Source organism: Ciconia boyciana, chromosome 8, assembly GCF_034638445.1.
Source record: "Ciconia boyciana chromosome 8, ASM3463844v1, whole genome shotgun sequence".
Lineage (NCBI taxonomy): Eukaryota > Metazoa > Chordata > Aves > Ciconiiformes > Ciconiidae > Ciconia > Ciconia boyciana.
Window position 1 is genome coordinate 25,542,175 of NC_132941.1, and position 12,957 is coordinate 25,555,131.

The 12,957-nt window shown below is 44.1% G+C and overlaps 1 protein-coding gene across 9 annotated transcripts in view; it reads left to right on the forward strand.

The window, feature by feature from the left end:
- RNLS (renalase, FAD dependent amine oxidase) overlaps nucleotides 1–12,957 on the forward strand; it is a 93,091-nt gene that overhangs the window by 13,484 nt on the left and 66,650 nt on the right. For 5 of the 9 annotated variants that reach the window (XM_072869416.1, XM_072869420.1, XM_072869414.1 and 2 more), the window contains exons 1-4: nucleotides 339–477; nucleotides 589–694; nucleotides 1,779–1,921; nucleotides 3,138–3,299. In XM_072869416.1, coding sequence (XP_072725517.1) covers nucleotides 366–477; nucleotides 589–694; nucleotides 1,779–1,921; nucleotides 3,138–3,299 — 523 coding nt within the window. In that variant the 5' untranslated portion in view covers nucleotides 339–365. Of the gene's footprint in view, nucleotides 1–338; nucleotides 478–588; nucleotides 695–1,778; nucleotides 1,922–3,137; nucleotides 3,300–12,957 lie in introns of those variants that run through there. The other 4 variants (XM_072869422.1, XM_072869415.1, XM_072869419.1 and 1 more) reach the window with 2 other exon arrangements.

Sequence of the window (12,957 nt, forward strand, 5' to 3'; positions counted from 1 at the left end):
GTGCACGTGTGCATGCAGGGGCGTGTGTGCCCGCATGTGTGTGCAGGGGCGTGTGTGTGTGCACAGGTGTGTGTGCGGGGGGCCACGTGCACGGGTGTTCATGCAGGGGGGAGTGTGTGCACAGGTGGGTGTGCAGGCCTGGGGTTGTGTACAGGCGTGCCTGCCTGCTGCGGTGTGTGCGTGCACGCGTGCGTGCGTGCGTGCGTCCGTCCGTGCGTGCAGGCGTGGGTGCACGCCTCCTGCCCATCTCCGCACGCCTCCTGCCCGTCTCCGCACCGCCCGTGGGCGGGGCGGGGCGCGTTCCCTCCGGGGGGCGTGGCGGCACAGGGCTGCCCGCCCCCGAGCGGAGCGGAGCGAGACAGGGCATGGCGCGGGTGCTGGTGGTGGGCGCGGGGCTGACGGGCGGCGCCTGCGCGGCGCTGCTGCGGGGGGCGGCTCTGGGCCGCATCGCCGTCTGGGACAAGGCGCGCGGTGCAGGTGGGCTAGCCATGCGGCGTGGCGTGGCGTGGCGTGGCGTGGCGTGGCGTGGCGTGGCGTGGCGTGGCGTGGCGTGGCGTGGCGGGCGGTCTCTAACTGGCTGTCGCGCAGGGGGCCGTATGAGCACGAGCCGCAGCGCGCGGGACGCCGCCTGCACCGCCGACCTGGGCGCGCAGTACATCACCCTCGAGACGGAGCGCGCAGCGCCGCGCCGCAGGTGAGCGCCGCGCCCCCAGCTCAGCCTCGCCTCGCCTCGCCCCGCCCCGCCCCGCCCCGCCCCGCGCGTGGCCGGCCTGAGGGGAGGTGCCGCTGGGGGGGGAGCGCGGGCGCCGCGGTCTGGGGGAGGGGCGGCAGGGCCGGTCGCTGTGCTTCGGCCACCGCCCCCTGCTTTCGGTTTTCCCGCCCATCTCTGCCGCCTTAGGTGGAAAGTGAGGTGGGGGGCGAAGCAGGTGGCGGTACGTGGGGTCGGGCTGGTTTGGCGGCGAAGCGGCCTACTCATGGGTGTCGCGGCTCGGCGGTTTTCACCCGTGGTGCAAGTCTGCCCACAGTAGGCAACGCAGGCGGGTGCGCCCCTGCTGCTTAAATCCACAGAGATCTTTGCTTTCAAGAGCCAATGCGCCTCAGGGTCCCCTGAACACTATGCAAGTGACAGGAAAGCTAGGTATGAAAGAAAAAGTGTGAGGTGTTTTGCCTTTGCGGGGACGTGATGTCTCTGCCCCGAAGAACAGCGGTGGCTGACTGGGGGTATGGGGGAGGATCGCGTTGGTGGGGCCTGCTTGGGCTTGCTGGGTACACGGGACAGTTCGCCATAGGCTGGGGAAGGAAGGGGATGGTGATGTAACAGTGATGTGAAAATGCGAAAATCGTGTGGAAATCGGGGAAAGTGCAGGTGTGTTTCAGGCACCTGCATCCAGCTGCTGGAATATTCCTGTGCTCCATGGTGGCGATGCAGTTTGTACTGATATTCAGAGTTTTGAGTAACTGTCCTATATGCCCCTGCCACAGTTAGTCCTGAAACCTTCAGGTCAAACTGCTAACAGTTTCTATTACAGGCACAGTAGGTAGCCTTGGTCTCATGTAAAAGGCCAGCCCCCAATAAAATAGCAAGGTATTTTGTCATTTTATAGCTATGGTTCCTGTTCATGCATAGCCTGGCTTGAAACACAGGTTGTATGTTGTCGTTAAAAACTGTTCTCTAAATTCAAGTTAGGCCGGTCTTAACTTTAATTGTGAAAAATAATGACAGCTGACGTTGGTTTTCACGCAGTGTATTTTTGTCTCTGTCGTTTGCTCCCTTTAAGCTTCTATGAGGAGCTTCTATCTCATGGCATCTTGAAACCACTGACTGCACCCATTGAAGGAATGGTAGTGAAAGAAGGCTCGTACAATTACATGGCACCCCAGGGCATTTTCTCGGTTGTCAAGTATTATTTAAAACAGTCAGGTAATTTTTTTAGACGTCTTTGTATGAAATGAAAGGTTTTAATGATTGTGGTTTTGATGGCATTCTTGAACTGTCTTTCAAATTTAAATCTCCAGTGAGAATGTTCAAGTTCCTTGTTTGTTTACATATGTCTTGAAGTTGCTTAGATGGATAAACAGGTCTGCGAGCTCTATAAATTTGTAAGCCCTGCAAGCGCTTCACTGACTTCAGCTGCACTGCTGACGTATAAATATCTCTATACAAATATAATGTCTGTAGGATCAGGGGCCCAGCTTATATTTACACCATTGGCTTTAGCATATGAAAGTCAGACCTAACACAATTAGGACAGAGATAATTTGGTGGGAGTGAGATCATGGTTGAGAAGAGATTTGAGTTGCAACTTGAATAAAGTGAGTATTTGGGTGTTTTTTCACAAGTGTGTACTTAAGTTAACTGTGCTGTTTAAGTGAGCAACTGGGAACATAGTGGTGAGCTACATCCTGCGTTTCACAGAAATGAACGTTTACGCAGTGTGAGCCTACTGTGTTGAAAGTACTTTAGAAAAGACTGAAGGAGATCATCTGCTACTTTAAACTGTGTAACTACTGCATTAGGTGTAATGTGGCAGAACCACTTGTACGGTTTAGTGACTAATCTAACTCTGGTTTGAAAAATGTTAGCTTTATGAGCAGTCAAGCTTTGCTCCTTTCATGTGATTGTTTTTGTCTTTTTTTTAAGTAACTGTTTTTTTAGACCCTAATCTTGCAAATAATTAACTATGTTCCTGTCTTCTCATATGAGAGATGCTAACAGGGGCAACACTCTCTTTTTCAGCTCCTGGGAGTGTGTTTTGATTGCTTACCCTGCACTGCCTCCTGTGCCCGTCAGATTTCACTCTGATTTGGTTCAGCTCACTCAAGCCACAGTAAACTAACCTGACAAAGAGAGCAGCTGGTAGTTTTCCATCTGTTTACTCAGCTGAATCATGTCAGACAGGAGTCAGATGAATACAAGCCCTAGCACAGGGGAGTGATGGGATCTTTTCAGCTGATCAGGATCAGCTCTTTTAATGTCATATGCTGGCTGTTAAATTGATTCAACCTAATTTGTGAAACTTTGCCCTAAGACTGTCTGTGTGCTTTGCTGTTTGCAAGTCATCCAGTTACTAAGGGAAGCTACTCTGCATTTTCTCTGTGGAATTCACTGTTATGTGTATGTAACTTCTTTTTCCAAGCAGATGCAGATGTCTTCTATGAACAGCATGTAACTCGCATCTCTCTCCGAGATGGGAAATGGGAAGTCTCCAGGAAAATGGGACCACCAGAACAGTTTGATATAGTTATTCTCACAATGCCTGTTCCACAAATTCTTCAGCTGCAAGGTGACATTGTAAACAGTAAGTTCGTACCTCAAAATTGTAGGTATCTAGCCTCAAATGGCAATTGAGCATCTTGTATAGCAAAGAAACACTCAACAGTTTGAGCTGTCTGTTAATTTCTGCCAGGATAGGGTGAATCTGAAAATGATAGGAGGTGGGTAATTTTGAGGCTGTATGTGTGGCGCATGAGCAGTAATACCTTGACAGCAAAAATATCTGAATAGATGAGTCAGCTTTTAATATGATCTTTAATCTTTTGCTGACTTCTAAAACAGGACTTGTCTTTCTGTACCTTGAAAATAGTTATTGAATTGGACAAGAGCCTCAGCTGGTCCCCACATGGTGATTTCCTTGTCGCTATCTCTTTGTTGACACATCATGCTAATTTTCGGTGCTGCCCTTGGTATGACTGCAGGAGGGATGACCCAGAGAGTAAGACTTGAATAACAACTGCGCTGTGGGTAAAATCCATAGGGCATTTCAGTGAGCCTAAAATCATATGAAATGCAGGGGAGGACTATGGAAAGTCCAGATCAGAACTCCTTCGTCTCTAGTTTATGAGATGAAAGCCTCTCAGACCCTCCAGCTTGTTTGCTGTTTATGGCTGCCCCCTGGGGGTTGTATTCCCCAAACATGAGTAAATCTCAATTATCCTTTGGTGAGTTATTGGGGTGAATGTGTTAACAGTGCCATGGAGGCTTAGAAAGAGCAGCCCGGTGCTGACAAAGAAGTATAAGTTCAGGTCTGGACAAGTTTACCAGCTTAGGTGCATTGTCTCAGGTGTGAGGCTTCCAGGGCCAGCTTTTCTCTGAAGTCAGGCTGATGAATCCTGCTCAGCCCTGAAGACAGTCAGTGTCTGTCCACAGTGGGCTCCCAGCAGCGTTGTTTCTGGGAGGGCTGGTTAGCTGAGGTGCCGCTGAGCCTGTGAGCAGATTTGGTGTATTTGCCATGACACTTGATCCTTGTGGAACAGCCACCATGAGGATTCACAGGGCAGAGATCTGGTGCAGCTCTACAGGAGATGGCTCTGAGGGCTGATGCTGAGCAGAAGCCAGGAAGCTCAGCCAGGCCTGTGCTCACCTTGGCAGAGCCATCTGAAGTGTGCTGGGCCATGGATTTATCACCTCAGCTGCAGCGTTGTACCAAAGACATGCTGCATCTGGCTAATAACTTCTCTTTGAACTCAGCATGCTGGCACCAGCGCAGGGGCATCCACGTGGCTCGAGTCAGTTCTGGTCAGACAGGGCTTGTTGCCTCTCTGCTGCCAGCTCCTGAAGTAGATGCTTTAAAATGTGTGGGTTTTCTGCTTTCTGGTTTGTAGAAAAACCACGAGTGCTTGAAAGATGAAGAGCTGACTTTAACGCTTGGCTCCTTGTGCTCTGCTGTGTCTTGGATTTTAACGTGTTTAAATACGTGAATGTGATTTAGAAGCTGTCTGTTAAAAGATACTGGAGCAATAGATGGAGGTTGTTAGTGAGCTGCCTATCTGAAGTTGCTTCGTAGTAATGACCTGTATGAGGGAAAAGAGGAGCGGAGGGGAAGAGAAGGATAGATGGCAGCAGGATGCTGAACTGCAGCACAGTGTCTTATGGTACCAAAGGGAAAGTTGATGTCTGATCATGGTAAAGAGAAGTATTTTCATTACAACCTCTTATTTTAAGCTTTGTGCCTGAAGAGATAAGTATCCTGTAAGAAGAGGACTTCTCTACTATTTGTTGTTTTATAAGCTCTCTCATTTCCCTGTCCCTTTACCATGGAAAGCAATGGTATCCCCACTGAATTTTCTTGGTTAGTGAGTGTGCTCTTTCACTTCATACTCTGAATCATATGAGCAGAGTAAATGTATAGACATCCTTTTCAGAATTATATATTTTCCTTTTAATAGCCACATGTGTACTGTTCAGCTATATAAAGATACAATAAACTAATTTTAAAAACATTGACTGGTTACTAACTGAAGCATGGCTTTGCAAGCATTAGAAAGTAAGAGGAGAGTGATGTATAACAACTATGATGGGTTGGGCCGTTCCCCTGTCTGCAAGGAGAGACGTCATCTCGATTTTTTTGTTAGGCTTAATACGACAACGTAACATGGAATATTGCTTGGAGATGTTTGCAGTCATGGCTGACTCTCAAGCTACTTCAGTTTGGTTAGCTCAGCTCACAGCAGATGGTAAACCTCAACAGCACAAACTGTACAAGCACCTGGGGACAGGCGTAACGAGGTGGCTCTTTGACTCCTCAGTGGTATCATTTAGGGGGGTAAATGACTGTGGGGGTGGGTCTGGCCCATCCTGAATGTCCTGAGAACAGAAGAAAAGTAGAGGTGGTGTGTAGAACTGTTTTCTCAGTCTTCCTGAGGTTCCTCTAGTCTGCATCTCAAGGCCTTACTCAATCTGAGTTGATGTCTTTGCAAATTGTTTTTCTTGGGGTAATTAAATCCTTTCATGTCCAAAAAGTGGGCAGGTCCCCTTCAGAAGATGTAGTTAAGGTGAACAGTTCATTTCACTTGCTCTTGGAGTGCTGGAATTATCAGATGCTTTCCACAACATCCTTTTCTTAATCTTCCGTATAACTGCAGGATTAAGTTTTATCTGAGGGAACCCAGAAAGTTTTGTCTTCTCCCCTTCCCCTCATTTCTCTTCCTCTCTCTGCCTGTACCCTGTGTGAGACCAGCTTCCAGGTTTCCAAACAATTGTTAATTCTTCATCTCAGGCAAGACAGCTGACTCCCCATACCCTGAAGTTCCTTAGCATTGGAGCTATTGGCTTCTTTACTACTGTTTGTTCAGGCTAAGAAGTGAGCGGAAAATAGATGGGGAGAATGTAAGGAAGGTGTTTCAGAGCCTGAACAGGGTGTAGATTTCAGATCCTTTTTGACTTACAGAGGGGTCAGGGTACATCACCGTATCTCTAAATCTCAGCCTTGTATTGATTGCATGTCAAAGAGCTGAGTTTTGCTGACGGAGAATGGGGGTTTCCTGGATCTACCTCTCTTGGGATTTAAGATGCAATTTCATGTTAAGCTTAAGGTAGTTAACTGTGGACAGCTACTGAGAGGAATAGTCATCCTCTCCCCTCCTCTGTCAGCACTAGTGAGCGAGTACCACACTGGGAGTCAGATCTGCTCCCTGTTTTGACCCAAAAACTGACTCTGGTGGTACAAATGAGTATGTTAGTTTTCACTTGGCTATGCAAGCTGCTCTGACTTGTTAAGCGAGTGCCTGGTTGCTAGTGTTAGCCTGAACATATGCTGAGGCTGCTTCCTTACCCATAAAGCAGTTCAGTCATCTGTATGCTCTGGTCTTCCAAATCCATAGACAGAATCTGGTGATTCTAATGGAAAACATATTTGTGCATTCCTGGTATACAAACTAGCAATTCCAGCTGCTCCTGGAAGGGGAGGTTCCTGTTCCTTGTTGCAAACTTCCCTCTTGCTGTCACTCAGGGTGGGAGGAATCATTTTGCTGCTGTGCTCATGCTGCAGCTGAAATGAGGGATGTGCAGAGTTGGAGGAAGGGGAGGGTTTTCTCCTTCTAGCAACAGCAGCCTGTGTGGCCAGCTCAAAGGTCATGTGTAACTACTCTGAGACTGCAGGCAAGGGGCTTAAAGTGAAGGGGGACAGGATTTAGGAGTACAGCTACCTTAATTAGCCACTTAAGTATAATTGGATCTATCAGTTCAAAGCCAAATGAAGTTTTAAATGGATTTTGATGAGGGATTGTTAGCATTAATGTATAGATAAAGGCTGTAGAATAAGTGAAGGTGCGAAGGAACAGTTGTGTGGAGTAGGTGATGCTTTGATCCATTAGTAAGCGTTGGAATTAGCCTTTGATATTTGTTCCTAAAAGAGCCTGAGTTGGAGAGTTCAAATGTCTAGCCAGAAGTGGTAATTCACCCCTTGCAGGAATTCACTGTTTTCCTGTTTGAGCCTTGAGATTGACTCTGTCACACTGGTACTTTCCCCTTGCTTGAGAATATTTAACTGTCTGAATATTGTATTTTTAAGCAGTGGTCCCATATATGATTGCTGTAAACATGCAGTATGTTTCTTTAATATCAAAACAATTTGGACACCTATGCCCATGTTTTCAGAGATGTCTCCTGAAATTTAGGCTCCTATATTTGTAGTTAGGTGCTTCAACAAAAGCATCCTGCGGATGTGTGTGTTGTGAGTTCCTTCTTGTTGCAGAACTGGGGTGTGTGCCTACACTGGACTACGTGAATGGCCAGCATCTGGCAATTGAGTTACCTTAATGTAGGTGCCTTTGGGTCCAGGGGCTGATCTGCTCTTCGATTTGCAAATGTTAACTTTTATCTTTATTTCAGTGTCTTTAGGACATCTATCTTTAGATACCTTTAATACCCTGTTTTAGAAAGCAAATGAAATGAGGCTTATCAATTTGAAACAACCAAAATTGTACCTTCAGTGAGATGACTTACTAGTTCTTGGGTTTGCTCTGGCTTTAAGAATGAAGACAGTATACTGACAGGGGAAATCACAGCCTACTTGAGGGAGGTCGTCTCTTGCCTCCCAAGTTTTTTGAAAATAATTTTTGTTTATTTACGTGATATTCAGAGAATTAAGATTTTTGAAACAATGACCCTCCCAAATTTTATGTTCAGTGGTAACTTAAAGCTCTGCAGACTAAAGGTTTTGTTAGGCTGATTTGTTAGTCTGTGTCTTTTTCCTGTTCTTTAACCTTTTAGATGAGCCTGAACATTATGTCATTGTGAAGCTGTATACATTTAGAAGAAGACAGAATTAAAGGGCCTTTGGCAACCTAGAATTATCATTTTAAATGGACTGTGTGAGAAACGACTGTTCCAGACTTACTTCTCTTATGAGTGTAAAGCCAAAACTGAGATTAATGGAGAAGTTAGTGTGTATACACACCTTTTTTATATATACAAAATAGATATGTGTGTCTATATACATATATATGTGTATGTCTGTATTTACATATAAAAAGTATTTTGTTCTGTTTACTTGTATTCTTTTGTTCGGTTTGTTTGTATTCTTTGAATTTTGCCAGTGTTTATCAATTCTTAACTGAAGGGGGGCAGGGAAGGAAGTGACTTGCCTATGGCCAATCTTTTTAGATTTATTCATCTTTATTCATCTTCATTTTCAACTGTTATTCATTCCTTCTACAGCTATCATGCCCAAATAGACTTATCAGTTGCATATTTAGCAATAGCAGACACAGAAGTGTTGGAAAATAAGTGAGGAACATGTAAAGAATAAAGTTCAAAGGGTCAACCAAGAAGTAACAAAGGAAAACCCAAGAATATCCTGGTGAAACCAGATCTTCTAGCATTTGATATTTAACAATGGAGAAAATGAAGCCTTAAAAGGAAGAATGACCCTGAATTCATGACCTGAAAAGCATTTGGGGTCTGCGACCACCAGAGGACCTCCACATGAAAAACTGAGCATGCGTTATACTGAATCATCATTATGTAAGATACTAATTAACACAGTCCTGCCTAGTAGTGTGAAAACCTATGCATGTAGAAAGATATACTGTATAAATGAACCTAGGTCTTTGTAAACTGGTATGCACGTTAGGTGGAAGGATCCCCCGTGCATCCAGCACTGCAATAAAGAATGCCTGCTTCTTAATGCTACATTGGTGTTAAGAGGTTTATTCCCGATTTTGGTGACAGAAGTAGTAATAATGCTGCTGGAAGTTATAAGCTTTGAAATCTCTTAAACTAGTAAAGTTGTTGAATTGGTAGCCTGTGAAACAGGCATTCTTAGGGCTCTTTGATACTGGTATCTGATGAAATTACTCTTCACTGATTTGATTTGGTTGGTTTCCAGAATTTGTGTGTGTCCTACTGTGTCCTGTGTGTTTACTTGAAGTTACAGTAGAATTACCAAACAAAATTAATCAAAAGAAAAAAAAATTTTTGCAGTGTCTTCACTTTCCCCCTACTTTCCTTTCTTTACATGACATGCGGTATGTGAAGAGTTAGTAACTTTCTAAGCTTTTAAAATATCTGAGTACTAGTATTGGGTTGAGGCAGAAAGGGGAGAAGGGTTAGCTCCTTGCAATGTGTTTGGAACAACAATAGGTGGCAGCAATCAAGTGATGTTTAGGACATTCAGCTTGAATAAATTAAATTTAGTGCACTTACTTGTATTTGGGCTTTACATATTTTGGTAGTAAATATTGTGGTTATGCAGAAGGTAAAAGGAAACTGAATAAATATTTCTGAGTTTTATAATGTAAATTTGGTGTCAGAAAAGGACTACATTTGCTTAAAAGCAGGATCTTTGTAAATGAAAGGACTAGATTTTGCAAGTGTTCATCACCTAATAGTATTTCAGACATGCTGGACTGTTATATTGGCTGCTGATGTTGGGAAAAATCCTAGATTTATATACCAGATTCCATATGATCACTAAGCAATATAGTCCTTTTCTGTGCATTTTCAAATCAGATTGACAAACTTTTTTATCACTTCTGGTTTTAGTAAGACATTTGGCAACATGGCAATTAAAGATTGCAACAATTTGTAGTAGTTTTTATCTGTGTGTTCAGAATGTTTTAATTAAGTTGCTTTACTTGGAATTTAAAATTACAGTTCCGCATGTTTAATCTGCTAATAAAATGGAATGGCTTGGCTTTTGTTTCAAGCCTGACATTCCCCCCCCCCCCCCCCCCCCCCCCATCTGTGTGAATGTCCCACATGTTTTAAATAATACAAGCTGATGAGAAGATCCAAGTAAAATAGGACTGTATTTATGTAGGGAGGCTTTGTAATGTAAATTAGGAAGGCACAACTCTGATAATTTTTCATGAGTCCCAAGTTCTAGCTGAGTGATTGTGTTTATTTTTGGATAGCATGATGGTAAATTCTGAATTTTGTAGTTCCTGTTCCAAGCAGTCTTAGCAGGGCTTATCCAGGCTTTGAGTTAGCTCTCATTACCTAACATATCTAAAATGTCTAGTGTAAACATGTACACTGATTTGTTAGTTACTTATGAGACTTTAGGAGCTGAGGTCACACTGTGCAAATATTTGTGCTTTCTGGAAATACAAGTAGTTATTAGTTTTGCATGAGACCAGCTGTTGATATTAATGTGGTCCTTTAAAAATCTGTCACTTGTTTGACACCAAAGTATCCTAGTACTGACTGAGGTTGTGATAGTAGAGGGATCTGTGTTGGTAAAATTGGGCAATACACTCTGATAGAAGTGTGAGAGGCCATTGCCTGGAATAATCCAGTTAGCTGCATTATCAGTGCTGCAGCTGAAACGCGGGGCGTCTTACTCTGTAGTGAAACCCTCTGCCCTTGCTTGTGGAAGAGCTGTTTGCACGATGCAGCTGAACAGAATACAGCTCTCCTTAGCTGTAACCTAACAGTTATGATGAGCTGTTCTCTGCTTTGCTTCTGGCTGTGAATTTCACCTGTGATTCAGTGAATGGCATCCTGTCCCTACCTCCCACTGCTGGTGTCGGCTCCACCTCTTACCTTCCACTGCAGCGTTTTGTACCCTCCTGTGAGTTGATCTGACTCACCAATCTAGCAAGGGGAGATAGATATATAGATAATAGAGTTATATAGAAGTATGGGGTTGTTTTTGCTCAGTCAAGGAGTTGGATTAGCTCGTGGAATGGTCTGACAAGCATGACAAAGCAGGCAGAAAGGAGAGGGTGGGACTACACATCTGGGAGCAGAGGAGGGTCTAAGGAGAAGCAGCACATGCTTGTCTGTTCAGCTGCCACTGAAACCGCTATGTCAGCCTTTAAAGCAGGCGAAGTTGTTATGTGTTCTCTGCCTTCTGCAGCTCAGGTATAGCCTCCCTTCTTAGGGAGTACTTTTTTAAAAAAGGCTACTGGAGCTGGAATTGCATATCAGGAAAAAAAAATCAAAGTAGGCCATGTGTATTCTTAAGTGTGTGTTTGACTTAGCCTATTTTTAGGTGTTTCTTTATATCTAGAGTGCTTATAATGGACTTGTTCTGCAGTTATTAGTTGAACACATTGAAAGCCTATCAAAAGTCAAATAGGCTACCACACTGATTCCAGTGACCCTCTTCGTCTGAGAAGTGTGAGGATTTGTTTCTGTGTGTGAGCATGAGAGGTTTCAAAAGGAGGATGAAATAGAATATATATTAGATAAAGGGCTACTTTGCATTTTATTGTTGTCAGTCAACACTGCCTGGCTCTGGTAGAAAGCTGAAACTTTGATTTGACAGATCTCAGAGTAAAAGGAAGAAAAAAAGCAAGATACAATGTTGGAAGAGGAAAGTATGTTGCCTTTTGTCTTCAGGCTTGGAGGGAGTGGGGCAGCTGCTTCCCACTGCAGGGGAACCTGCATTAGATCCTTTGGCCAGATCAGGATGATAGCTCTTAAACGGAAACCCTGCAGAGGGGGTCTCACTCCATCACAGCATCTCTTTTTAGTGCCTGGTAACGTTGCAGAAACATTTCTTCCAGCAGTCCCTATTACTTGTTCTGCCCTACCTCCAGCAAGTCAGCTGTATCAGCACAACTGTCTGTGAGACAACAATAATGCCCCCCTGCCCCCTTCCCCCCCCCAAAAGGCAGGGAGTTATTTTTAGCAGGTTCAGTAGTATGATCTTCAGTTCACCATGTGGGCCACAAACTTACTGGTACGTTATGCACTTCTAGCAAGGGCAGGAGAACAGCACAGGGGCTGTGCAAGTGATTGAAACATATGAGCAAAGAAATGGTCATGAATCTGGTTTGAATTCTAAGCTTAGGTTTCCTGTCTAGTCCCAGAGGAGATTCAGAGCACCTGTACATTAAACTGGCAGCAGATTGTGCTGATTTAGCTGAAAGGGTTTTAAAAAAAGTAAGTTCTGACATGTAAGGCAGTGCTGCTTTTGTGTGTTGACACATTTAATTCAGCCTGATCTGGCTATTTGTAATTACTGCAACCTGGACATGCTTCTCTTCCTGTTCCTACTGCCTGTGGTGGTTGGCAGGGTGCTTCAATACCAGGGAACTTGACCACAGAACTTTATTTAATGCTTGTTTATCCTCTCTAGGTCATTCCAGTAGTGTATCTCAGAATAGAGAATGGGACCCCAGGAATATCGGATCAGCTAAACATGAGCCCATGTGTGTATGCACACATTAGGTTTTTTCTAAATAATAAAGGTGATGGTATTTGAACACAGGATGTACTTGGAACAGAACAAATAAACGCTCTAAAATTTGTTTATCTCAACAATAAATACAGATACCTATCAGTTTTTCCCAACAGCAGACAGTCTTTGTTACTGTCCAGGGATTGTGTTTAGATAGAGAAATCTTTACAAAGCTGCGCTCTGCTGTGAGCATAAAGAAAAAAAAAAAAGTTCCCTGCCACAAAATGTGACCAAACTGAGCAATTCTGAAACGTCTTTATTTGTGTGTCGTGGGACACGCGTTTAAGGAGCTGATGGTTTCTGTGTTTTAAGAAGCTTGGATGTGCTACTTAAGACCTTATTCTTCAGTAAGTCTAGTTAAAGCATTTATATCAGACTTGAATTTTTAGATCCTGAATCTAAAATAGTTTTGATGGTTGATTTTTGGGAAACAATGATAATGTACATCTCGCCTCTCCCTTTAAGTAAAATCCTTTTTTGTTTGAAGTTTTGCTCTTGGTTTGTTTGTTTTTGTTGTTTTTTTTTTTTTGGGGGGGGGGGAGGGGAT